The sequence below is a fragment of the Urocitellus parryii genome, chromosome 4 (assembly GCF_045843805.1).
Source record: "Urocitellus parryii isolate mUroPar1 chromosome 4, mUroPar1.hap1, whole genome shotgun sequence".
Taxonomy (NCBI): Eukaryota; Metazoa; Chordata; class Mammalia; order Rodentia; family Sciuridae; genus Urocitellus; species Urocitellus parryii.
In genome coordinates, this window is record NC_135534.1 from 109,351,667 (window position 1) to 109,378,228 (window position 26,562).

Genomic DNA, 26,562 nt, shown 5'->3' on the forward strand with positions numbered 1-26,562 from the left:
CTACATCATAACATGGTAGAGGGCATCACATGGTGAGACAAAGCAAGATGCTAGCTCAAGTCTCCCTCTTCTTGTAAACTTACTACTGCCATCATGGGAGTTCCACTCTTTCATATCTTTGTCTTATCCTATTTACTTCCCAAAGACACCACTCCAAATACTATTAACATATGAATTTGGGAATTAAGTTTCCAACATGCAGACTTTTGCAGGACACATTCAAATCATAAGAGGTACTGAGCACTACCTAAGAACCAATCCTGCCTTTGACTGTTGTCCAATGTTGTTAAGGAGGTGAGACACACAAAACAATCAGAGAACAAGCGTGGATGGGAGAACGTGTTCTAATGTGCAGAGTCAGATGAGCACAAGAATGTCAGGATTGTTGGGGGCTGGAGTTACAGGCAGGGTGAACTCAAGATAGTGGGTACAATTTGGAGGAGTGGGAGAAGGAAAAGCCTGGGTGGGACAGGAGCACATTTGCAACAGGAGTAAGATTTCTTGTCTCAAGAAAGTCCTACCTGATCACCGTAAAATAGAAGCTTTCTAATCAAATGGGGCATCTGATAGTATAAAATATCAGAAGGAGACTGGTCTTGATCTTTGAGGCAGTAAGAAGCCACTTCAGCCTTTGACGCATAGAGGCATGATAATAGAGGTATTATGGCAGAAATGCTTCCTTGGAGGGGCATGTGATGGACTGAAGTAATCATCCCAAGGCAGGGAGAGTGGCTGAAGGAAGCAGCAAAGTATTCTCAAGGATTATGACTGTGGAACACAAGAGCAACTTGAGGCCATGGTCAATAATGCAAACACCAACCCTGTCTAGTCTCCAAAGTGTTTTCTGTTATACTACCTCACGTGCATCATACAAACATCCCCTTGAGGATGGTATCATTATTCCCATTGACTGAGACTCACAGGGACTTACCCGGCTCACTCCTGCTTACCCTTCTATTTGGAACCTGGTCTAAAACCATGCCCTGGGTCTTTTCTTTCCCAATTCTTTGTCCCATTTAGCACACAGCCTAAGGAAGTGCCAATGGATGCTCAAAAACTTTTGAGAATGAACACCAGGGGGAAAAAATAGAACAAAACAAAGCCCGAGTTTCTTGAAAGAAACCTCTGTGTAATTCTGAATTCTCAACATGACTGTACAGATACTATAGTATTCTCCGCCCTAACTGCTAAACCATGAATTCAATAAATGCATTAGCAAAGTTAAAGCCATTTACATGCTAGTCATGGCACTGGGTACTCAGTGAAAGCAAAGTCCCTTCCCTGTGAAACTTAGGTTCTAGCTCATCACTGTCCAGCTGAATGTCCTGTGACGATGGTAGTGACGAGCATGACAGCCGCTGGCACCTGAAGTATGACTAGCGTGATGAAGAACTGAATTTTTAGTTTTATATAACTTGTGGCCAGTGATGAGTACATTGGCTGGCACTGCTTTCAAGGAATGGTTTTGCAGATAAGAGTGAGGGGGATGCCAAAGGCAGCCGTCACGGCTAAGACAGGCAAACCACTGCGGGGAAATGAGTCTTTTCCTGGGCAGAATGGAGGCTGGCTTTCTGGCCTATCAGTGCCTCTCCAGAAGTAAAGATGGGCCCTTTATCCTTCTCCCTTCTTTTCCTCCAGCAAATCATCTTTCTGAAAAGCTAAAACAGGCACCTCATTTTCCTGAAGAATCATTCTCCTAAACACAAAAAAGTACAGTCAGCCCTCTGTGTCCATAGATAGAAAGGATCTGACCATGGAGACCATTGATCACCGTTTGAAAATATTCAGGGAAAAAAAAATGTGCCTGACTGAAACTGCGCAGACTTTTTTTCTTGATGTAATTCCATAAGCACTACAGTATAACAATTATTTACACAGCATTTCCATTGTATTAAGTGTTATAAGTAATTTGGGGATGATTTAAACTATTTGGGAGGATGTACTTAAGTTATAGGCCAATACCTTGCCATTTTCAATTTTATTTTTCCCCTTATTTTTGCAGTACTAGAATGGAACTCAGGGTGCTCTATTACTGAGTTATATCCCTGGATTTTTTCTTTCTTCTCCCCTTCCTCCTCCTCCTCCTCCTCCTCCTCCTTTTCTTTTTGAGACAAGGTCTCACTAATAGTGTTTCCCAGGCTGTTCTTAAACTTGCTATCTTCCTGCATTAGCCTCTGGAATCACAGGCCTGCAGCACTATGCCAGGCTACTATGCCATCTTCCTTAAGAGACTTGAGCATCTGCATATTTTAGTATCTGGGGCTGGAAGTCCTAGATCCAATCCCCTAAAGACACAGAGGGATGAGTGTAACTGGAGTAACTCAACATGTGTTGTACCTAGGAGACCAGCTAGAAGGGTCAGACTATGTACATAAGCAGCTTGGAGAGGATGTGGTCCCTTCCAGCTGTGACAAAGCAGAGTGAGAGACATGAGCTGCCAACTTGCAGAGGGCTTGTGCCACTTCTATTTTGGAATCTGACATCAGTTCCCACTGAGAATTCTCCAGGACCCCTCACTCTCTGCAGGCTGCTTTCATGATCAGGCTGCACCCAGCCCACCTCTCTGTTATATCCACTCATTTCAGTCCAAGGTAAAGGAAACAGCTCAACTTCCTCCCCCTGGTGGTTGGAAGAAGAGAATCCACAGCGCACAAAAACTCATGTGCTATTATAACTGGAAGAGGCCCTTGAGATCCACATAATCTCTGGAAAGTTGGGGAACTCACTCAAGGTCACACTGTGACTGAGTGACAGAGCTGGTCTAGAACTCTGTGTGCCTTACCACTGCCTTCCACAGGCTGTGCAGGAGTGAGCCCTGGGGTGCAGAGAAGGCACAGGGTAGAGTGGTGGTGGGGCCTGAATTCTAGTGTAAGCTCTACACTGACTCACCATGACCTGAAAGAAGTCATTTTTCTTCTCTAAGCCTAAGTTCCCTACTGTGTACAATGGAGAAGTTAGATGACATGATTCTCCCCCTTCTGCTTCTCTGTGGGATCCAGTGGTGCCCTACAGATCTTAAACCTATTTAATAGAAGTTAACACCATGGTCACTCTCAAGCCACATATTCTGTGAATTCAGCTTAATACGTTAGCACAAGGACTCTGCAGCCTCTCTCCCCTCTCTCAGGGCCACTCCCTGACACCCAGTCCATAAACAAAACTCGGATCACACCCAGGTAGCAACTGGCCCTTTGACTTACAGCCTTCTGTGGAAAGGACCAGGGCATTTTAAGTGGCTGTGTTTGGTTGTTTTGTTTTTCTGCTGTGCGGGGATCAAATCCAAGGCCTAGAGCATGCTAGGCAAGTGCTGTATTCCCAGGCCATGCCCCAGCCCACACATGGATTTTTTTTTTTTTAAAGGAAAGTGGAAGTGAAGAAAGTGAAGGTCATAGTATCAGTTGGGGAGGAGGGGCCGCTGGGGCCAGAGGGTGTGGCAATTGGAGTGTCCATCTGGTCTGTCAGGCTTTGCCCAGGATTCTTTAGAAAAGCTTCCAATATGAATGAAGATGTTTCTGCAGAGCAGGGCATGCCCTCTACTCCTAAATCCCACCAAAGTGGTCCTCAGCCGGGAGCTGGTTATCTCTCACTCCCACTCTACTCAGAGGCTTTATCAGCCAAGAGGAAGTGAGGCAGGGGGAAGTGACTCATTAAGATCCTCCTCTGAACTGGGGACAGAGCCCAACTTGGGCTTCATCATCCAGGCCCAAGGTCCTATAATTATCAGACTGGATTTATATTTAGAAAAGAAAACAAGCCAGGCATGGTGGCATACACCTATAATTCCAGCAACTTGAGAGGCTGAGGCAGGAGGATTGCAAGTTCAAGGCCAGCCTAAGTAAGGCCCTAAGCAACTTAGTAAGACCCTGTCTCAAAATAAAAAATAAACTAATAAAAGGGATGGAGATGTGGCTCAGTGGTAAAGAGCCTTTGGATTCAATCTCCAGTACCAAAAAAAGAAAAGAAAAGAAATAAGGAAAGAAAGGAAAACAAACCAGAAAGTGCTTCTAAAAATCTCCTGGATATAAAGACAAACCTGGTAGAAATGCAGGTCATTAGTTATAATCTGCTTTGCTTCTGGTCCTCGCTAGTTAGTTTGATTATCTGTGTCCTGAGGCTTGGAGCCCATTACAACAGTCTTGTATCCAAACCTGCAGTACCCTCTTTCTGCTTTATCATGGAGGGCACTGGACACAGGTGTTCCTGGGCAACTCTTGCACTGGCTAAAGAAGAGATCAATTAATTTAGAACAGAAGGAATTAAGCCTGATGCAGACATAAGCACCACCACATGTTGGCCTAACAGAAATCAAGGCTGACCATATTTAGGGTTGGCATTTGAATGCAGCAATAAGAATAAACTGTGTGGAAAATTGTCAAGAGCTTCTTGCCTTGAAACCCATACAAAGTCATCTAGAGCTGAATCAGGTCCTCTTTGTACTCCAGAAATGTAGGACCATGTTTCCATAATTATAGCCAGTGGCTAGGTTGGATTCTGAAGCATGCACATTTGTAAACTGAAGTCCAGTACTGCCCATCTCTCTGTCTCACAATGCCTATTTCCTCCTCTTTAAAAATTGCCTCCAAGCTCTGGCAGCAGAATTAAAGCAGATATTATTACATGAACAAAAGTGCCCACTGTGCCTCTCTCACTTTCTTCTTCTCCTATTCTCCCAGGAATCCTGGAAAATGGAAAGGGGCCTGTTAGGTGATCCCAAGGGCCCATTTCAGTTCTAATGTCCCCTGTGTTTCTCTGTGCTGAGATTCTCTTCTCCTTTTACCCACCCAGGGGAGGAAGTTGGGCTGTTCCCTTAATCTCAGACTTCCCATCCTCCCTGCACCCCATTTATTTTCAGTGTCTTGTTCTTAACACCAGGAAAGGAGAGCCATTTTTGGCTCCTTCCAGACTCAGATCCCTTCACATCCTGGATGGTCCTAGCTGCTCTGAAAGGTTATGGTGCCCCTCTGTGGAGGGGTCTGGTAAGGCCTAGGGAGTCAACAACATGGAGGAAGCCAAAGGAGGAAGTTGGATCCCAGGCGGAAGTGCTAACTCTGAAGAAGGAACAATCCATCCGCCCAGCCATGACCACACTGTAAGCAGAAGGGTCTCTTGCTGCTCTGTCTGAAGCAAGTCCCAAGGCCTTTCAATAAATTAGCACTTTCTCAGGAGCTCAAGAGGTTGCACCAGATCAAAAGGAAATGAAGTAGTGTAGTTCAAACAGAAAAGACAGAGACCCAGCCCTGTCATTTACCAAGAGCCTGGTTCTGGGAGTTGGGAGACCTTGTCAACCCACTTACCTGTGTGGATCCTCATCGGTAACATGAGAGAACTGAACGGAGGATTGATCTTAGTCTCCAAGGCCTGAAATTTTGTGAGTATTGTATCCTAAATATCTCACATTAACACATATACTATTGTCAGATCTTAAATATCTTGGCCTACACACACACACACACACCACACACACTCACATTCAGGATACTGGGCCTTCATAGATGTCATGGTCTAAAAGTGTCCCCCTCAGCATGCTGACCCCTACTGGGATGGAAGTAGAAGGGGCCTTTGGGAAGTGATCAGGACATGAGGGCGGAGTCCTCGCGAATGGGCTCAGAGAACTCCCTCACCCTCTTTTCACCAAGGAGAAACAGTCTGTAAGGAGAAGTTAGCAGTCTGTGAGCCGGAAGATGGCCCTCACCCAGGACCCTGCTGGCACCCTGATCATGGACTTCCAGTCTTTACAACTGTGAAAAACAAATTTCTATTGTTCATAAGCCATCTCAGTCTATGGCACGTTGTCATAGCAGCCCCTGAACAAAGACAGTGCATATCTGTTAAATCTAGGAAATCCAGGCTGTGTGTTTTATCCCAATGGAAAGACAAGACCTTAATAAAAACTCAGCCATCCCTTTGATGAGGTTTTCTCAGGGCCCCCAGTCTGCAAAGGGCATTGGTGTGTTTACTGCACACCAGTACTCAAGGTGCCTGAGTGCCAGAAGGAAGGGGAGGATGTGGCAAGGGGAGAATGTAGTTGGGCCAGCCAACAAATGGCTGCCTGGAGGGTTTGGACCCCTCTCACTTCCTGATGTGTTTGATAAGGTCCCATTAGTCAATACCAAATACCCCCTTAAAGGGGGAAGTAGCAAGCCATTTCAGGAAATTGAGGCTGACCTCCCTTAGCTCAACAGTGCTAAAAGAGGCCAGGTAGAATTTCCTGGGATTTCAGCTAGAGAGTAAAGTTCCAAAGCATTCATTAAGAACTATTTTGTTAATGTACCAACAAAAAAAAAAAATGGGGAGAAAAGGAACTATTGAAGGGTTCCATCCAGGAGTGTCTCAAAGCAGGCTTTATCTTAGTCTGGAAAGTTGTAGAAGGCAGTGGTAGGGCTGGGGGGCACCTAGGATCTGTAGAACTCAGGCCCTGGGCAGGCTCCAACTTAGCACCTCCTTACTGCATTCCACACAACCATGACACTCGGTGTCATCAGCCTTAGTCTATACATGTGGGCACCCAGCTTAGAAAGGCAGGTGTGTCATGCTGAAGCCCGTGTCCTAGCCACTCTACTCTGTCCTCTAAGTCACAAAGCTGTAACTCTTGGCCTAGAATGACCTACATCAAGTTTTAACTGGCGTCTGGAATGGGATGAAAAAAGTTCATGATGCATGAATCAAAGCAGCAATTTCCATATGAAGCAAGCACTGTGACCTAGGAGGCCCACACAGGTGGATCATGAATTCAAGGCCAGGCTCAGCAGCCTGGGGAGACCCTGTCTCAAAATAAAAATAAAAACGGCTTGGGGTAAAAGTAAAAGGGCCGGGGATGTATAGCTCAGTGGTAGAGCGCTTCCCAGTGGGTCTGGGGTTGGGGCTTTCCAGATCCTACATTAAATTCCCAATTTTCCTATAGTGTTGAGCTTGGTCATACCAGCTCCTACCAACCAAGAATCAATTGACATTCCTTTTCTGCCCATTTCTTCTACTGAAGGTGTATACACTTTTTGTTACTCAGCACTAAACTTAGAGGCTAAAAACACCCATTTATTATTTCACAGTTGCTTAGGCCAAGAATCCAGGCATGGCTGAGTCTGTCTGCAGTCTCCCAAAATCCTAATCAGGGTGTCAGCCGGCTGTGTTCTCACCCAGAGCTGGATTAGGATTCATTTCCAAGCTACTCAGATGGTTGGGAGCATTCATTTTCTTTTGGGCCCCAGCTATTTGCCGAATGTTGACTAGAAGCTTCTGTGGAGTCCTAGAGGTCACTTAGAGCTTGCCACATGGGCCTCTGCTGAGGCAGTACACATCGTGCTCCTGCTTCAAGACCAGCAGGAAAGTCTGTCACTTAAAGTCTCACGTGTATACTCTAATGGACTCACAGACCTGACATCACCTTTGCCATATTCTGTTGTGTAGAAGTAATTCATGGTGTTACCTATACTCCAGAAGAAGGGGTCACAGAAAGGCATGTGTGCCAGAACACAGAGTGATCCCAGGTCTTAGGGTCTGTTTGCCACACTGGATATATAAATCCTTAACATCTTCATGAAGATCATATTTTTTAAAGTTATCACCTACAATCTTCCCAATCCTGGGCCAGCTGCTAGAACTACAAAGAAAATAAGCAATGGAAGTTCACAATTGTAACCTTAAAGCATTACCTATGGGTGCAGCTACTGAATTTGGCAGGTCAGATCCAATAGACAATAAAGATACTTACTCTCTTCATATAGGATAGCATTTATTTTAGTACTACTATGGAAGGAAGAGAAACAGTGATAGGTGAGCAAGAAAGAGAAGAAAATATATCACCAGATCAGGGGAAGCACCAACATGAAGTCATGCAGCTGGGGAGTCCTGAGGCAGCTTTTCAGGGTCCCAGCTGGGAAGACCTGGTCAGAGCATCTCTCCTCTCCATGAATGAGACTCCAAAGTCTTATAGTGGGGTTCCTTAAATACAAGTTAGAACAAATAAAACTGTTTTAACAACCTTCATGACCTGGTGATCCCCTCAAGGACACTTCATCCACCTTGTGATTGGCCAGATCCCCAAAGGGAGGGAGTGATATCCTTGAGATCAGTTAATGACTCTGAGTTCTCCTGAGCGAGCCAAATCCACCAAGAAGTCAGCATTCTTTAAATGTTCCATCAAGGATATGCAAAGGTCATGGCAGGCACATAGACAGGAAGATCTTCAATATTTTCCTTCTCCCCTTCACAATCCATTGCAGAAGACATCATTTTAATAGACTTTGGAAGGGGCTGGCATTCAACTGGGTATAGGGTGATACGAGTGCCCAGATCAATCAGGGACAGCATCCTGGAAGAGACAAGACCCAGGTGAGTATTTAAGGATGGACAGGAACTGGCTGGAGAAGTGAGTTGACCTTGCAGGAAAAGGAACCTAGAGGAGAAAGACTTTGAGTAGGAGACAAAGCCCAGGGGCAGAATGTTTGAGGGTGAACCTGAAGAGGCAGACCGGAGTGAGGTCATGTCATGGAGGACTCAGTGTGCCAGGGTGGGGAGTTTATATGTGTTTCTGGAGGTAACCATCTTCAAAAATAGGATCTGTTGAGCCAGGGCACACATATGTGATCCCAGCCTTTCAAAGACTGAGTGAGGCAAGAGGATCACAAATTTGAGATTACCTTAGGCAACTTGAGGACCCTGTCTCAAAATAAAAAGTTTTAAAAAGGGGTGCAAAGCTGGGTGTGGTGGCACATGCCTGTAATTCCAGCAGCTTGGGAGGCTGAGGCAGGAGGATCCCAAATTCAAGGCCAGCCTCAGAAAATTAATGAAGACCTAAGCAATTTAGCAAGACCCTGTCTCAAAATGGGCTAGGGATGTGACTCAGTGGTTAAGTGCTCCTGGGTTTTACCTCTGGTACCCCCCCCCAACCAAGAAAAGACATGAGGATGTAGCTCAGTGATAAATTGCCCTTGGGTTCAATCCCCAGGGGCCCACCTTTCCCACCAAAAAAGGACTTGATACTTGCTGTTCAATCCTGGATGGCAGCAGGTGGCTAAACCAGCCCCTATGTGCTTTTCTTTGAATGTAAACATGAATTTCTATTTTTTGCCCCCACCCACATATAACTCCACTGGTCATCTTTCCTACCATGAACTCCATGACTGTCCCTTTCTTTTGCTAATCTGGGTTTTATTCTCTAGGGTTGGTTAACTTTTGAGATAAATGACCAGCAGAGTGGGATTTGATTGTATAAGAGTTTCTGCCATGCCAGTTAGAAGAGTTTCAAATCTTTTCCAGAGTATCAGTTGGCAGAATTGAAGGGGCAGTGGATGGCCTCTCTTCAATGGCATCTCCCCACTCTCCTTGAAATCTCACCCAAGAATCTCATGACTATAGCTCAATCTCCTGCCAAAAACCCCCATCTCCAAATTCAGACTCATTTTTTTTTCAAATTGATATATCTTATTTTGCTTTTATTTGTGCATTATAATTGTACATAATAGTTGGGTTCGTTTTGACATAATCATACATGCATGGAATTTTATTCATTTCAGTTCAGTTCCCGGTGCCCCTCCCCTTTTCCTGCCCTCCTCCCTCCCCCTCTTCCTCTTCCTCTAGTCCACTCACCCACTTTTCCTCTACCCTAGACTCACTTTTGCTTACACACTCCCTATTGAATTTGACCTCCATCATTCTGTAAAGAAGGGAAGGTCGGAGTGGGTGTGCCAACAAGAACATGAGTTTAAAAGCCAGATCTGGTTTAGCCCCAGATCCTTCACTGACCTATGGCATTGCCTTGGACAATATTCTTGATCTTTTACCCACAGTTTGCAACATGTGTAAAACAAAAGCAGTAATACCCACCCCCACAAAACTGGCTTAAGAATGAAGTGAAACAAAACCTGTAAGTGACACACCACAAAATGGTCATCTCATTAATGTCGGCTCCTCTTCCTTCCTCTATCTGTTTAAGTGTGATGATTCCCTTTAAGGGGCAAGAGCCACGTTTCCCTTGTCTGTATATTTACAGGGTTTAACACAGTGTCAGGCAACAGAGGCTGATTCAGTACATGCTTAACAAAGGAATGTTTAGTTGAATGAATGACTGATTGGACAGTCTAACGGTGGACTGAGAGGCAGTGCCATTAATGTTTTGTAGAAAGTCCCTATAGAAGATCGTCTCTTCATCTAACATTATCACCATTCAGAAACAAAGCAACCACTGCCAGTGTTGACATGCATCTGGCCCTCTGATTCTCAGGAGGACATATGACCCGGTGCCCACTGGCACAGGACATACAGGAGAGCACATCCTCTTTTTTTTTTTTTTTTTTTTTTGCAACACTGGGACTGGAACCCAGGGTCTTGTGCATGCTAAGCAAGCACTCTGTCACCAAGTTACATCCCAGTGCTATGCCTATTCTTCTCCCTTGAAGTGAGTGACCTGGCCAAGTTATACATACTCTGTCTAGGCCTCACTTTCCTCATAAGTTCACTGAGGGAAATAATGGCACCTTCTCAGAGCACTGAGTGTTTCATACAGTGAGCATCTGGCCCTCGTAAACTCCAGGTCTGTACCTCTAGTGTGAAGCAAGAGGTACAATGACTTATTGGGTAGAGTTCTAGGAGGAGGACAATGGCTCCTTCTGGTCTGTGTGGTTTTTCTCTGACCCTCCAAAGCTGTGAGTCAGACAGAACCTCTTCTGCCGCACTGGGCTGAAACCAGTTCAGAAGCACTAAAAAATCTGCCATGTTTAAATATTTTTAGCTGATTCTAGAGGCTCAGAGAGTAGGGGGTGGGGATGAGAGGAGACAAAAATTAGTCTCTATTGTCATCTGCAACCTGAAGTGACTCCTCATTACCATGTGTTTATCCAGGATGCTTTTTTTTTTCCTTTTGGTGGAGTGGAGTGAGGTGGGGGCTGTTCCCTCTTCCCTTTTCAGTCCCCCTTGATGATTGATGGATCATTGGGGTTGAGGTTAACTTCACATGACTCCCCTGCACCCTGAGCCTTCACCACAGCAGATCTCAGACCCTGGGCATGAGGCAACAGGACTCCAGGCACACCCTTGCCCTCCACTGAGAAAGGCTGAGCAAGTCTCCTCACCTCCCTTTTGCCGCTTTTTTCTCTTCTGTGCAATGAAAATACCCATGGTGCTCTACAGCTGTTCCGAGGAGTCCTGGGAGTGATTATATAAACGTCTTTAGCACAGCTCCAGCACTAGCACCGCACTTGCTCATGAGTGAGCTCCATCCTCCTGCCTGAGGGCAGCTGCTGCTTTCCTGGTGTTCTGCTTCTTTCCCCAGAACATTCTCCACCTTTGATGCATCCTGGAGCACTTCCCCATAGAGTTGCTGGCCTTAGATGGTGCCTGGGGATTTGCAATGGCTCTGTGTTAACCTCCCACCCTCCATAGTGCCCCCCAGGGACACCTTTGCCCCCAAACCAGCTGGGCTATCCTCCGGGAAGTCGCAGTGACTCTGCACAACAGATGCTACTGCTCCAGGGGAGCCCTGATTTCCATGGTGTTCTACAGAACCTGTAACCTAGAAACAGAATCCTCCGGACTGACAAGGAGTCAGAGACTGACGCCTGAAATGTGAAATTGAACCCAGAAGCTTGTTACAGGACTAACCCACATTCTGCTCTCAGAGATCTCCCTACAGAAAAAGCCCAGGAAAGCCTGCAGAAATGGTAAAGTCCTGGAGAGGATATAGTCCTAAAAATATGAACCATGGCCATATTTATTGTGCACCTATCATGGGCAGGAGACTGTGCTATGAGAAAACATCCAGGATCTCACAGTAGGAGCACCCTGCCCCTGGCTTGCTGGTGTCCTTGGGCAAGACAGAGACAGTTCCTGACCCTCAGTTGCTCAGGCAATAATACTACTCCATGTATACAATTGATTGAACATTTGAAGCCCATATGCTATTCCCTTAGGAAGTGAACTCTGCAGAGTGGAGAATAAAGGTCCCACGGAGAATGCTAGTGACTTAGGATTTAAGATCTTAGGAAGGAGAGGCAGCCGTAGCAAGCCTTTCCCCAGAGCCGGACAACTGTTGCCTCCCAGCTCATGGCCATAGTGCCTCTCTTTGGATCCTTTGCTGGGCAGAAACTCCTATCCTCCCATGGCAGCCTGGATGACTACGGCCGTGGAAAGTGTTGCTTTCCTGCTGTCCTTCCCCTACTGCTCACAGCTGCTCAGTCTCTCCCCCACTTTCTTCCTGACCCAATCTAAATTTCCCTGCCTGACTCCCAACAATCTGTGTCATCAGCCCTCCTTGCAGTAGACCTCCTGTGCCAGGCTCACCTATCGCTGACTGGTTTCCACCTCTGAGCCTTTCCTTGTGTGATTGAATTTTTGGAAAACTTTTTCTCTTTCCCCAAATCCTAAACACTCCTCAAGACCTTCCCAGATGGCCGTGCACGGTTTTAACAGAGAAGGAATCTGGGTCATTCACTGCCCAGTCTTGAAATATTTCTGTTAGCATGGAACTTAAGTTTACTCTAGGAAAACTGCAAAGATTGATTAGGTAATAAGCATAGGTGTATGTGCAAATGTTATTCTGTTAAGTGACTAATGTATGTTAGACATTGTGCTGAGCCCTTCAAATGCATTGTCTGCTATTAACCATATTCTACCTTGCAAGGTAGTGTATTAGCCCCATTTAAGAGATTGGGAAGATGAGCCTTGGGATAACTAATTTGTCCACAGCCTTTACCATTAGAAAGAGTTTGGTTCCAAAGAATGTACTTTTTTAACACTGCAAACACTCCCACCTGTGCCTCTGTGCAAAAACGCATTGATCTTGTGAGGAGGAAAAGCATTGTCTACATCCTAGAGAGACTTACAACAGAGGCAAAGAGAAATGTGTTTTATTATGTCACCACCCATGGTCTAATGGCTGGTTTCCCAATTACAAACTGCTGCCTCCCTGCAGCAGAGACCAGAGCTCCAGCCCCTTTTTAGCAAGAACAAAACAAGGCCTCCCATATGGGCTGCTGGGCCCCACCACATAAAAACATCAGGGAACCTAAACAGCATTTTCCCTGCTAACCACCCCCTGAGGAGATCTGCTTAATAGGCCCTTTATGGTTGGAAGGGAGAGTCTTGTTGATAGGGATGGGGGTGGCTGCAGGTTGGAGTTCTTCATCTGGTAGGACTGCTTAAGCCCCCAAATAGCTCCGAATTTTTTTTCCTTTCCTGATTAGCTTTCTAAAGCACATTTTCCTTCCTGTAGGCCAGCCTTAGGGGTAGCGGCCCCGGCACGCTCCCTGTCCCATTGATTGTTAGATGTGCAGCTCTCAAACAGGCCACAATGGCTGAAAGCAGAGGCCATTAACCCCAGCTCACTGAAAGGGTTCACCGCCAGGAGACTGATTCTGAAACTGGGACTTTAGGATCAATATATCTTTCTCCATTAGGTTCATTTCCTCCAAAGGAAATGGATAGGACCATTATGGTGGATGCATATTGACAGGCTTCTCCATGGCGGTCTCTGCCTCATGGGGAGAAGGCTGGGGGTGGGGGCAAAATGTGGGAGATAAGGTGGTTAAAACGAACCACTTGGGCTCTTGACAAGCCTATTTTACTGGCCTTGGTGGCAAATAGTAGCTGGAATTTCTTGTGTGAAAGTGATAGAACAAATGGCTTTTATGACATAGATATAGAAAAATATGGCATGAATCTGAATATACTTGGAAGGAGTTCGGACCCATGGAAGAACTTTCTGAGTGCAACAGCCATTCAGTGATCAAGAACCATTGTTGAGTCTCCTTTTCTCGATGTCTATAAGGAGAAAAGAGGTTTCCTTTAAGAGTCAAGGACAGTCTTAAATACAATTTTGTCTGACCATAAGGAAGGATGGGAAGGATCTTCTCAAGGTACTTTGCCAAGAATTGCTGTCTAACACTCAAGGTTGCTTCTGAAGACCTCAGAACTCTTGATACATGTCATTTTTTCTTCTCAACTTTCCTGTGGGCTTGATCATCTCCTCTTCTCTGATGATGGGCAAACTAAAGCCTTAAATTAAAATTGACTTCCTTTGGGGGATGGACCTGAAAACCAATATCCATGTTCTACACCTAAACAGACCTGCTGGGGCCACAGTATTTGGCCAGTCCTAGATTTTACTGTAGTTGGGAAGATTTGGATAAATGACCACTGCTGTTCTCCTTGGTTTGTGTGGCTCTTAGCTCATCCTTAAGTGTTTCTCACCACTGTGACGGGTGACATTTGGCCTCTTATCATCAATTAAAAGTGGAACAGAATCTTGTTGGCCACTGGCAGCTGAGGGTGACATCAGAAACTGAAGTCTCATTGCATGATCATTAATAGATGAGAGGAGCTGAATTAAATTGGCTGCTTGGCAAGTGTTATGGTTTAGATACTAAGTGTCCCCCAAAAGCTCTATCTAAGCAAAAAAGCTTAGATAGAGGTGAAATGATTGGGGTATGAGAGCCTTAATCTAAGAAGTCCATTAATCCTCTGCTGGGGATTAACTGGGCAAGAACAGTAGGTAGGTGGGGTGTGCCTGGAAGAGGTGGGTTAATGGGTTAATGGTGGGTTAATTGCCCTTGATGTTTAGGTTTTGTCCATGGTAAAGGGAGTCTCTCTCTCTCTGTTTCCTGGCATGATGTTCTAAGCCTCTTACTTCTGCTATACTCTTCTGCCATGATGTTCTCACCTTAGGCCCCAAAGAATGGAGTCAGCTATCTATGGACTAAGACCTTTGAAACCGTGAGCCACAAAATGGACTTCTTCCCCTTTTAATTGTTCTAGTCAGGTTTTGGTCACAGTGGTGACAAAACTGACTAAAACAATAAGCTTCTCCTAGCTTTGGCCACTGGAGTGCATGGGATCACATTGGCTCTATATCTCATATCCACTTGCCCATCCTCATACACAGTTGTCCGCACATGGGAAAGTGCCATCCCTGGAACCAACCTAAGCCAACAAGAGAGAAAAAGGAAACATGCGGAATATAGTTTTGGGTGGTACGAAACCTTCATCAAAGGAAAAAAAGGTAAAATCCAGGAAGAATGAACATGAAAAAAAAAAAAAGCCAAAGAAGTAATTCAGAAAAAAAGATCAGATCTTCTCCCTTTTAGATTAGCAGAATTTGTTTGGGTTTTAGTCATAAAAGCCTTTTTCCTGTCTAGACTTGCTTCTACAGAGAATAGATTTGGTTTTACCCACTCTTTTGGAAGATAAGAGAGAAGCCCTCTTCTGATATGGCTGAGATAAATGTTGGGCACCAGCTTAAAGACAGACCGACACTGAAGTTCTCCCTATCACCATCCCTCCGCTGCCAAGAAATCCTGGTCCCACCTGGAAGGCACCCCAGGAATCAGGAGCACATCCCTATGATCACACACAATAAGAGGTTTATTGTCCACCTCTGCCTGGGTTTCCAGAGAAAGGAGAACTGGGGGGTCCATTAGCCAAGACACTTCCCAGGGTTCGGGCTCAGTGCTTCCACACTGATGAGTGGTGCTCTTGCTTTGAGCTGAGACTCAAGGATGCCAGCTTATCCAAGTCCTTTAGGGGACAAAGGGTAGGAGAAAATTAGTGAGGCTACTTGCTCAAGACTCCAAGATTCCAGGACTCAGCATAATTTGAGTGTTCCTCATCCAAAATTTGAAAATCTGAAAAGCTCCCAGGTCAGAAACTTTCTGAACTATACACAACACTCAAAATTGGCAGGGGGAGGGGGGATTGCAGCACTTGGGATTTCAGATATTCAGGTTCAGATTCTCAACCTGTTACCAATACCAAATTCATTTACTTGCTGCTTGAAAAGAGCCTAATGAATCAAAGTAAAGTTGTTTCCAGCAAGGTAAAAGATTCAGTAACCCAGAAAGACCCAGAAGATGGTGAACTATCATCCTGAAAGACCATCTTAGCGCAAGTTTGAAGCTCCTTTTATCTTTAGGTAGCTGGCAGTCTGTTGACTTACATCCGTCTTCAACCAGGAGGAGCTGGACTAGATAAGTTTCAGGTATAATAACCTTATGGTACTAGGTTAAATGATTAACAAGACTGCCTACTCGGAAGGAAAAAGCCTTTTTCTAGCAAAGATAACCACGAACCTAGCTACAAAATGTAATGTCTATGCAAATATTCCAAAAAATCTAAAAATAAATACATAAATATAAAACATTTCTGATCCCAAACACTTTAGATAAGGGATACTCAATCTTCATTTTGGAAGAGAAATGACAAATTTTTCATCTTAGAGGAGGAAGTTTATAAAACTAGAATTGTCTGATAATTAACTAACCATTTTGGTGACCACTGCTTGATATGGCCACCCACTGAATCCCAGCACTCTTCATCTGTAGACCTTATCTCCAAGGTATGAGTCATTTGGAAACTCTGGGAGCTCACATCTGTTTAAGTCCAGGATCTTGTGCCCAGGCTGTTCCTGGGCCAGGATGTGGCCTCAGTGTCTTTACCCTCACTTTCTCACTTCATTCGGTTTCTTACAAGGTCATCTCACTCACATGTCACTTCTTGTCACCACACTAGACATCTTCTCCTTCTCCCTTTAGAATCATAGCAGGTAAGACTTTATCTGTAAAGTGAGAACTCCTGTATTAAGCAGCACGGGTGGCTAGGGCACTGTGGGGAGAGGACCTCCTGTCTTCTGTGGTTAAAGAGAGAAGCAAAAGTAGAGGGTGGTAGAGTTGCAGAGGGTGTCTAGGGTCTTTCTCAGCAGAGCTGAGTGGACCGGAAGCATCTCTGAGTGAGAACGTGGCCTTAGGAGTCCAGAGCTATCATGAACTGCCTATGCTGTTCTGCCATGGATACAGAAGCAGGAGTCAGGAGAAGCAAGAGTGATAAAAATAGGATTATAGTAATAGGACATTTTTAATTGGTTCTGGCATGCATTTGCCTGGGCTTATTTTACCTCCCTTTGGATGCAGTCATGCTTCCAGTCTCCCCTCTTCAACCCATGTCCCCAACCCCTTCCCTGAAACAATCCTTCTGACAGTGGTCCAGGGTCATAGTCAAATGTGAGTATGGAAGAGCAGAGACATCTAGTAATCGTTGACAGAAAAAAAATTTTAAACAAATTAGGAAATATCCTTTCCCCCGCAGCTTTATTACTTGACAGATGCTAAGAGGATTGTTCAAAGCCCCGGGATCCTTATACTTTTACTGTATTTCAAGGCAACTGGGGTGGGATGGGGGAACTTGACAACAGAGAGGCAAAATAACTTTCCCCAAGCCCCATGCAACACAGAAGGATGGAGAGCGAGATTTTTGAAGCTCTGACTGCAATCAGGTCTCACTGGGCAGCAAATGTGGCTCACTGAAGAGGACACCTGCCTGTGCTGTGGTGCAAGAATCTGGTTCTGAAGCTGATATAACTGAGCAATCTGGGAGCCTCACAGATATAGTGCATTCCTTGAGAGCAAGGACAATGTCGTAATGGCCTCTATGCATTTTACATGGACCTTCGGTGCTGAATACATAGCTGTTGACATGTACTACTGGATGGGTTCCTCATCTGTAATAGAATAAAAGTGGCTGCTACATTGAGAGCCCTTATGCAAAGTTTCTTACCATATAAAAATAATTTCCATGCAAAGGAAAGATTCTAACCTCCATAGTCTCAAGCTGCTTGCAGCCCCAGTGCTACATAACTTCACTGAGAATAGTCAGGATTAGCTAGACAATATTTAGTGGCTCTGGTGGGTGACTCAGTGCAGACACAGTGTCCTTCCACTCCCACAACCAGGGAATTCCCACTCAAGAGGAGTGTGGAGAAACCACAGCAGTGCCCTGTCAGTAATATAAAACCCAAATATTTTGATTAGGACCTTTTATCAACAGTTTGAGATACCAAATTATGTATTCAAAAAACAGAATGAAGCATCTGATCTTCCAAGATTGACAACTGCTCAGTATAGTAGTCCCTGCGTATCCATTTTCATTCCATGGTTTCAGTTATCCAAGATCAACCTTGGTCCAAAAATATTAAATGGAAAATTCTAGAAATAAATAACTTATAAGTTTTAAATAATTTTATTACAGACAACTGAAATGGTTAGATTTTTAGTTGTTAATCTCTCTAATTTATAAATTAGACTTTATCATAGGTGTGTATGCATAGGAAAAAACATGAAATACTTATAGGATTTAGTACTATACACACTCCCCAGCATCCACTTGGGGTCTTAGAACATACCCCCTCCCCATGGGTGAGGGAAGCTATTGTCTACTTTTTTGCTGATTCATAACTTTTAATTATACTTCCAGAATCAAGCTTTGGAATGGGATAGTCAGAGAGATCTGGCTCTCGCTTTCAGAGCTAATCCCAGGGGCACTCAGTTGCTAACAATATGGGCTTCCAAGTTTGTCATGAGGGTTTAATATCTGTTAAATGCATGGTACATAAAGACTTTCATCATTATTGATGACTTCATTTTTCTCCTACTAGAGAAACAAATACATGTAGAGTCACCTGTTTGTCCTTGATGCTCAGGTGGCTGCCAGCCTCGGGATGCTGCAGATCAACCTACAAAGATGATCTATACTGAGCAAGCATTCAGAGAACACAGAAAAGGACTCTGACATTCTATCTAAACTTATTTAAAAAAAAAAAAAGCATTGTTTTTTAGTAAACCCTAAAAGAATCCCTCAATATTCCTTCATGATACTGGTAGCCTCTTTGTGTAGCTGAACTCACCCACTGTGAAGAAAATGAGTTGGGTTCTGCCTATGTCTCCCCATCCCCCTGTATAGTGCAGCCCATTAAGCTGATTTTTAGGGAAGAAAATGAGTCATCTCATTAATTAGGCCATTTAAAATTGAATTAAATGTGTTAGGTGTGGAAAACTGAGCAACTGGCATCCTGAAGGTTGAGATTTTTTTTTAAATCCTGAAGTTTGTATTAAATATTCAAAAAATTGTGATGGCCTTAGCTACATAAAGGAAATATATCATTTAATTTTGGTTTCACAGGGAGTTTTATCCACTTGGAGGATTATGTACTTGATCTCATGTATTCTCTTTTCCTCACAAATAGGTCCTTGGTCACAGAGAACCAGTGCATAGAGCAGATGGCATGCCAGAGGCCAGGAGTTAATGTCTATCAATTCAAAATCAAAGACAATGCAACTCCAAGTACAGGTTGAACATCCCTAATTTGATCCCTAATTCAAAAATCTGAAGTGCTTCAAAACCTAAAACTTTTTAAACACTAAAATGCTTTTCATTTCCAACTGTTTCAGGCTTCAGATTTTCAGAGTAGGGATGCCAAAGTGTATGCAAATATCTCAAAACCCCAAAACCTTCAAAATCAAACACTTTTGGTACCAAGCGCTTTGAATAAGAGATACTCATCCTGTAATTGAAAAGCTCAAAAAATTAGTTCTCTAATTGAATCAAGGTCTAGGGCTGGGGATATAGCTCAGTTGGTAGAGTGCTTGCCTTGCATGCATAAGGCCCTAGGTTCAATCCCTGGCACCATTAAAAAAAAAATCTCACTATTTTGAGTGACTATTGTCCATTTATATACACACACACACACACACACACGTGTGTGTATAATGTATAACTATATATGTAGTAGGCAATATATATATTATTTTTTATTACAGGCATTGGAATTTTGTCAAGTGGCAATAATATAAGGGAAGGACTCTCCTTCTAAAGTCACATGGAGGTTCATGCTAAAGAACCAGGGGTCATACCCACCTGCATTAAGGATGTCTTGAATATTTATTGGTCTCAGTATTAAATAAGTTAGGAGCAGAAGATATTCCTTAGACAAGAAGTAGGAACTCAATGGTGGCCCAAAAGAAATGTCTTGGTCACAAAAGAATAAGACAAGGATTCATAGTCAAGAAAACATTCTAAGCACTGGTACACGCTTATAATCCCAGCAGTTTGAGAGGTTGAGGTAGGAGGATCATGAGTTCAAAGCCAGCCTCAGCAAAAGCAAGTCATTAAGCAACTCAATGAGACCCTGTCTCTAAATAAAATACAAAAAAGGGCTGGGGATGCAGCTCAGTGGTCGAGTGCCCCTGAGTTCAATCCCTGGTACCAAAAAAAAAAAAAAAAGAAAAGAAAAGAAAGAAATAGATAACATCCTAGGAAGGAGATGCCTAGCAACAAGATGGTTCTAATCATGAAACCTGGATCAATAACTACCACCCTCCGCCCAAACTTGTTTCTACTCCTGCACTCTCTCTCCTCTGAAATGTTCCAAAACCCAAACTCCGCCATCCACACTGTCAAGCTACAGTCCCAGGTCAGCCTCTGAACATTGCTTCATCCACAATCCAAACATCATTCCAACATCGCCACCTCCACTGCTCTAAGTGCATACTCTCCAGGCACCCCTCTGATCTGCAGTCAAGACCTTCTACAGTCTCCCACCACACCCATGGGGCTTCAGGGAGCTTATCTCCCTTGAGTTTATCCCTCTGTTCCAATCCCAGCATGCCACTCTGGCTGAACATCCTTCTCCAATCCCTGCAGATGCAATCAGGTCTAAGCTCTCTAACACAGCATGCAAGACCTTTGTGAGCTGACTGCAGCCTACCTTTTCAGCTTCATCTTTATCCACTCCAGCTTTTCAGTTTTTGCCCTAGCATCACCTAATTCTAATTTCCCTCTACATACAGTGCTGCCTCTGGCCTTTTTTCTTTTGCTCACACCCTTCTTGCTACGTTCTCCTTTTCCCTCTATCTAGCTTGCTACATCATTTCTTCTTGGACAAATTCCAAAACTCTCAGGTCACAGCACCTTTCATGTATCAGTAATTTTTATATAGAGCTTGTGGCCAACATAAATATCTAACAGTTCTATTTATTCAGTATTTAAACTCAAATACCTTCGTAAGTATTTGTGTCCTAATAACTTAGGAGGCATTTGGAAAATAAATAAATAAATTGAAAGAAAATAGTATTTTTATTTTATCCTTAAATTATCACCACTATTTATTAATGGTATATGTGTGTCTATTGGGCACTATACGACTGCTCAAACCACCACCACTCTTACTTTCTGTTTCACATGGATTTTTATTGGGTAATTGCTGCAATATATATATATATATATATATACACATACATACATATATATATATACATACATACATACATATATATACATACATACATATATATGTACACACACACATATATATTAATTATACATAATAGTGGGATTTGTTGTAACATTCTTGTACATGCTTTCTACTACTGCAGTTGCCAAAACCCCAGCTTCACAAAATATGATATCAAGAGAAATGTAGCACAATCAAATATTGAACCTTGAGCTGGCTTCAGTGGAGGATGACTATCACACTGTTACCTCAAAAATTAAAATGATCTGCAAGGCACGGTGGCACACACTTATAATCCCAACAGCTTCGAAGGCTGAGGCAGGAGGATCACAAGTTTAAAGCAAACCAGTGAGGCCCTAAACAACTCAGTGACATCCTGTCTCTAAATAAATACTTTAAAAAGGTGGGCGGGGCTGGGGATGTGTCTCTGTGGTTGAAAGTCCCTGGGCTCAATCCCCAGTTCCCAAAAAAAAAAAAAAAAAAAAAATTGAAAAGATGCGAAAGCAACTCTTTGTCTTTGCCTTAGTAACTGGGTCTAGGTAGCTCTGGATAAAATATAAGAACTTCAGACCTAGAAACTCTTTACCATGGAGCTAGAGCCCTTAGCCTAAGCTTTCTTGGTACTCCATGCCACTGTCCTGCCCTTCACATACTGCATTATAAGAACCTGCTCTGTGTCTTTCTTCCTCCATGTGAACTCTCTATGAGCAAGACCCAGGCTCTCCTCTTTCTGCACCATATGACAACCCAGGGCCTGGCTGGTGTCCAACAGACAGGAACTCAAACAACAGGAGGGCCAGAGCCATAGTGGATACCAGAGAACTAGCGTGGCTCAGAGGGACTCATCCTACGAGAGAGTTAAACAGGTGATTCCTGTCAAGCTCAATATCTGTAGTTCCAGCAGAGTAGGAGAATCTGCTGGACCTGGAAGTAGCACCAGCCTGACTCAACCAATGAACCAGTGGCTCTTGTCCCTGAAGGGTGCCAACCAGTCAGAGTACAACCCTCAACACACTCATGGTTTGGTTTTAGGTTTTCATTTGGTTTCTGGCAAGAGTTTCTTAAGAGTAAATGATAAAAGGATGGGGGGGGGGAGAAGGAAAAAGAGAAGGAAAGAAAAAATAGAGGAAGGGAGAGAGGTGGGGGGAAGGAGAAGGATTGGAGGAAGGGATGCTATTTACCTTGGGCAAACTCAGGAGAAAGGGATCTGTCCTTTTCAGGCTGTGTTCAAAGGCACAAGAGTATCTCTGTGACCCTGGGACCAGACCTACCTCCTGACCTAAGAGCACTGGAGCTGAGAGATCATAGTGGGAGGAATCCCAGCCAACAAGGCCATCTATGGATGCCACTGGTTCCTCCCCTTTTGGCCAATTTCCTGACAGTTACTTCCCTGATTTCTTGACTAGCCATTGTTTTTGTCTTATTTGTGCTGACATGAGAATTTGCATTATTTTTTTCACAATCTGCTGTAAATGAACCCTAGACATAACTGAGAAAGTTAGGACCAGGATCCGAAGTCAAATTTGTGTTTGTAGGTGATAGAACTTCCATGATTCACACGGCTCACTGATTTTAACCAAGAAGATCCCATTGAAATTGTTCATTACTATAATCCCTTGCTGTAATCCGATAGGAGAGCTACTGGTATCTCAGTTTAAAGAGATGTCCGTCTAGCCAGATACAGTGACATATGCCTTTAATCCTAGTGACTAGAGAGTCAGAGGCAGAAGAATTGCAAGTTTTGCAATTAAGTTGCCTGGCAATTTACCAAGACCCTGTCTCAAAAAAATAAATAAATAAATAAGTACTGGGGAGAGCCAGGCGTGGTGGTGTATGACTGAAATCCCAGTGGTTTGGGAGGATGAGGCTAAAGGACCGCAAGTTCAAAGCCAGTCTCAGCACCTAGAGAGTCCCTGAGCAACTAGCAAGATATTTGATTTTTCCCTATCTATATCTATATTTGATATTTGCCCTATCTAAAGCTCAAGAGTCCCTGAGCAACTAGCAAGATATTTTATTTTGAGATGGGAAGAAGAAATCCCATCCCAAAATAAAAAATAAAAAATGGGCTAGGAATGGGGCTCAGTGGTTGAACGCCCCTGGGTTCAATGCACAGTACTAAAAGAGAGAGACAGAGAGAGTCTTTTATTTGCTTAAGGTCTCAAAAAGTCTCTGAAATGAATCCTCAGCCAACTTCTGAGTCACTGAGAGAGTAGCAGATGTTCTGACTCGGCCTGGGGTTCGGGGTCCACCCCACACACTCCCACTTCTCCCAGCATGGCCCCAGTGGATGGCCGTGGAGCTGGCGCTCTATGGCAACAGTCTCTTCAGCTGGGTGAAGAGGAGGAGACTTGTGCTACTGATTCCTGTGTTGGGCTGTTCTGTGGGCAGAGTTCTGGGAACAAACTCAACCCAAATCATTGCCAACCCAGTAGTGGGTGAAGAGGCCATAGGATCTACCTGGGGCTTGAGAGAAAAGAAAACTTTACCCTCGCTGCATCCTGTCTAGGAAATTTCACTCCTCTATTTCAGATAGATAACTACTTTCTAGAAATTTAAACATACACACACACACACACACACACACACACAGAAACATTCAAGCATATTACTTTCAGAAAGTTCTTTCTGGTAGCTAACTTGAACCCTTTGTCCTGTAGCCAGCACTGACTTTATTTTGGCTGATCCTTACTAGAATGGGTGCGTCAGATAAGATAACCCTCCACAAAATTAAGGTCCTTTCAGACTTGTCTTCTTTAGAAATAATTTGGATTTCCTTAACCTTTTATCACAGGGCCTTATCACACCTAAACCTTTAATTTTCTCAATTTTTTTTTCTTTGAATCCTGTCCAAAACATGTCTTTTGAGTTACAAAGATCATAACTTAATTAGATCTTTCATTTCAAGAGGATTCTCCTAGTTCCTCAAAAGAAATAAATTAAATTTCAGTCAGATGTATTTCATTGAGGGAAGGGTGTAGGAAAAAAGAAATTGGGTAGTTTATATAAATAGCACATTGTCTGTGCCACAAATGAGTTTGGCTTTTCCCAATTGTTTTTTAAACAATGGGTCCTTTTTTTCCAGTGAGTTTAATCCCTCAGAGATTCTAACCTCCAACAGATCAAGGTTGGTCCGCCTCTGTGGGTACGTGGCTTCCCTATTGACAGAAGCGAGGTCCCTGGCCTCTGTCTGGCACAGCTCGGCTCTAATGAAGCACCTTGTCAAGGCTGGGGGGTGAGTGTGGGTCACTGTGCTGCTGTTTCAAGGGGACCCCAGGATCTGTCTTGCTTTTGCATATCTTCATCTTATTGTGAGTAGGCTTGTCTTTCACGATGCTGTTCTAACTGACTGTGCAGATGTCTTTATCCTGATCTCTGCGTATTTGCTCAGATTTCCACGGGGAAAAGGAAGGTCTTTGAATGATTTTCAGATGTGGAGCGGAGCAGCGGAGCCTGGCCTTCACCCAGCTGCCTCTTAACCAGGCTGCTTTACAGCACGTTTCTTCACTTCTTTCCACCTGAGTTTTCCCTTGTGTAGAATAAAGAAGTTGGACTCATAGATGATCTCTGAGGTCACTTCCCACCTGACCCGGAGGTTATCACAGCCTCCATCATTCTAATTGCTCCATAGAGAGGTATGAAAAGGAAGGAGGATTGATTGAGTTCTGGAGCCAACTGGGAAAGGGAGGCTCAGAAGGAGTGTCCGTTTAATTTGGAGTCACTCCCTGCTGTCTCCCTCCCGAGGATCCTGGATCAGTCAGTACAGTGTAAAGGGGAAAGAATGATGTTTATTGCTCACGTACGGTGCATGGTCACTCTAAGGCTCCTCATCCACTATCTTGTTTCGACTTTCCATCTCACCATAGGGTAGAGGTACGAGGTGTCTTCCACCATCACAACCAGCAAGCAATCCCACCCACCCCCCACTCAGATGAGTCTACATCCTTCAGGTCTCATTTCAAATGCTACTTCTTCAAAGCCACCTTCCTCAACCAGAGATGAGGCAAGAACTCCCCATGGCTCTCTGTGCTTCCCCTCCATTGCATTTACCACCTGAGTGATTAAACAATTCACCATACAAAGAATGTCTCAACCATACTCAACTGAAATCTTCATGAGGGTAGAGACCACACTGTTCCTTATTGTAATCCCAGTGCCCAATAATGTCCCAACAAAAACAGTTGATGCTCTTAGATAGTGAGTAAATACAAGTATGAATGTATGCATGAATGAAACGAAGGAGGGAGAGCAAAGCTGGATCTGAACCCCACTATCTGAACCCCAACCCCAATACCTGACTCCTGTGGATGTGTCTAAAATTTCAGAAGACTCTACTTATAAGCTTGTGCACAAGTGCTCACTGTTACAACCATCCTGTGAATACTGACCCACCAGTGGTGAGGCTTTCGGTTCTTCCTCCCAATGGGGGAATATCAGCATGGCTCTGTCCATGCCCTTTCCCAGTGCCGCTCTTTCCAAAAATGTCTGTAAAATAGTTAGAGGAGATGGATCAGGCTCTTGGTGGTGGGAGAGGGGTGAAAGGAGGTAATGACTCTCCAAACCCAATTTTCTTGGTGGGCATTTAGCCCCACGTCGATACTCTACCCCACCCCCATACTAGGGATCAATCCCAGCTCCCCTGGGATTAATCCTACAGAGCTATATCCCCTGCCCTTTTTTAAAAAAAAAATTTTTTTTAATTATAAGACAAGGTCTCACTGAGTTGCTAAGGCTGCTCTCAAACCTGTGATCCTCCTGCCTCAGCCTCCCAAATAGCTGGCATTAGAGGCGTGGGCCACCAGGCCTGGTATTGCCTGATGTTTGCATAACCTTCTAACCCCCTTCTGCCAATGGGCTGCAAACAAGAATGTGCTCTGTAGGGGATCTGGGTCAGTAAAAAATGAGTGGGTGAAAAGGGAGGAGGAAAAAACCAAGACATGACAACTTTTAGGAAGCAAAAATAAAACTCTAATGTGGAGACTGCTGAAAATAGACTGCTTGGGTGTCAGGCAGCATGCAAATCCAATGCTAATTACATGGAAATCAGTGACAAGTCCTAACTTCCATGTGCCTTGATGTGACCCTTGGGGAAAACCTGCTGCAGGTGTCTGCTGTGCACCACTGAGGATGGAGTGGGACGTGGGCTTTGATGTGGCCTCCTTCATCTGCTCTTGTCTCTGTGCTGAGGAAAGCTTAGAGGTTGCTAAAAATACTAACAATAGATATTTGATTTCTTCTTCCAGACAAAAAGCCTTGGCATCCACGGGAGGAAGAAGTGTTCAAGCAGCATGTGACTGGTTGGTATGAAATAAATAAATTGAGAAAATAGCATATAATTAACTCTGAGTGTGTGTGGATGAGTGGGGACATGCAGGCTTTCTCCAAAAGACCCTTCCAGGGGGAATGAACCAGAAGGCTGTGAGACAAGCCCACTTATCAAGTCAATTGCCTCCGCTACCCTGGCCTCAGAGTGTGATTCTCCTTGGACTGGTTAAAGACATTCAAAGTCTTTCCAG

At 44.1% G+C, this 26,562-nt stretch overlaps 1 protein-coding gene across 2 annotated transcripts in view; it reads left to right on the top strand.

Moving 5' to 3' along the window:
• The window catches only part of Ubash3b (ubiquitin associated and SH3 domain containing B), a 143,755-nt gene that overhangs the window by 80,970 nt on the left and 36,223 nt on the right, over positions 1 to 26,562 (top strand). The window contains exon 2 of one of the 2 annotated variants that reach the window (XM_026402698.2): positions 26,290 to 26,343. In XM_026402698.2, the coding sequence (XP_026258483.1) occupies positions 26,290 to 26,343 (54 nt within the window). Of the gene's footprint in view, positions 1 to 26,289; positions 26,348 to 26,562 lie in introns of both variants that reach the window. The other variant, XM_026402699.2, reaches the window with a different exon arrangement.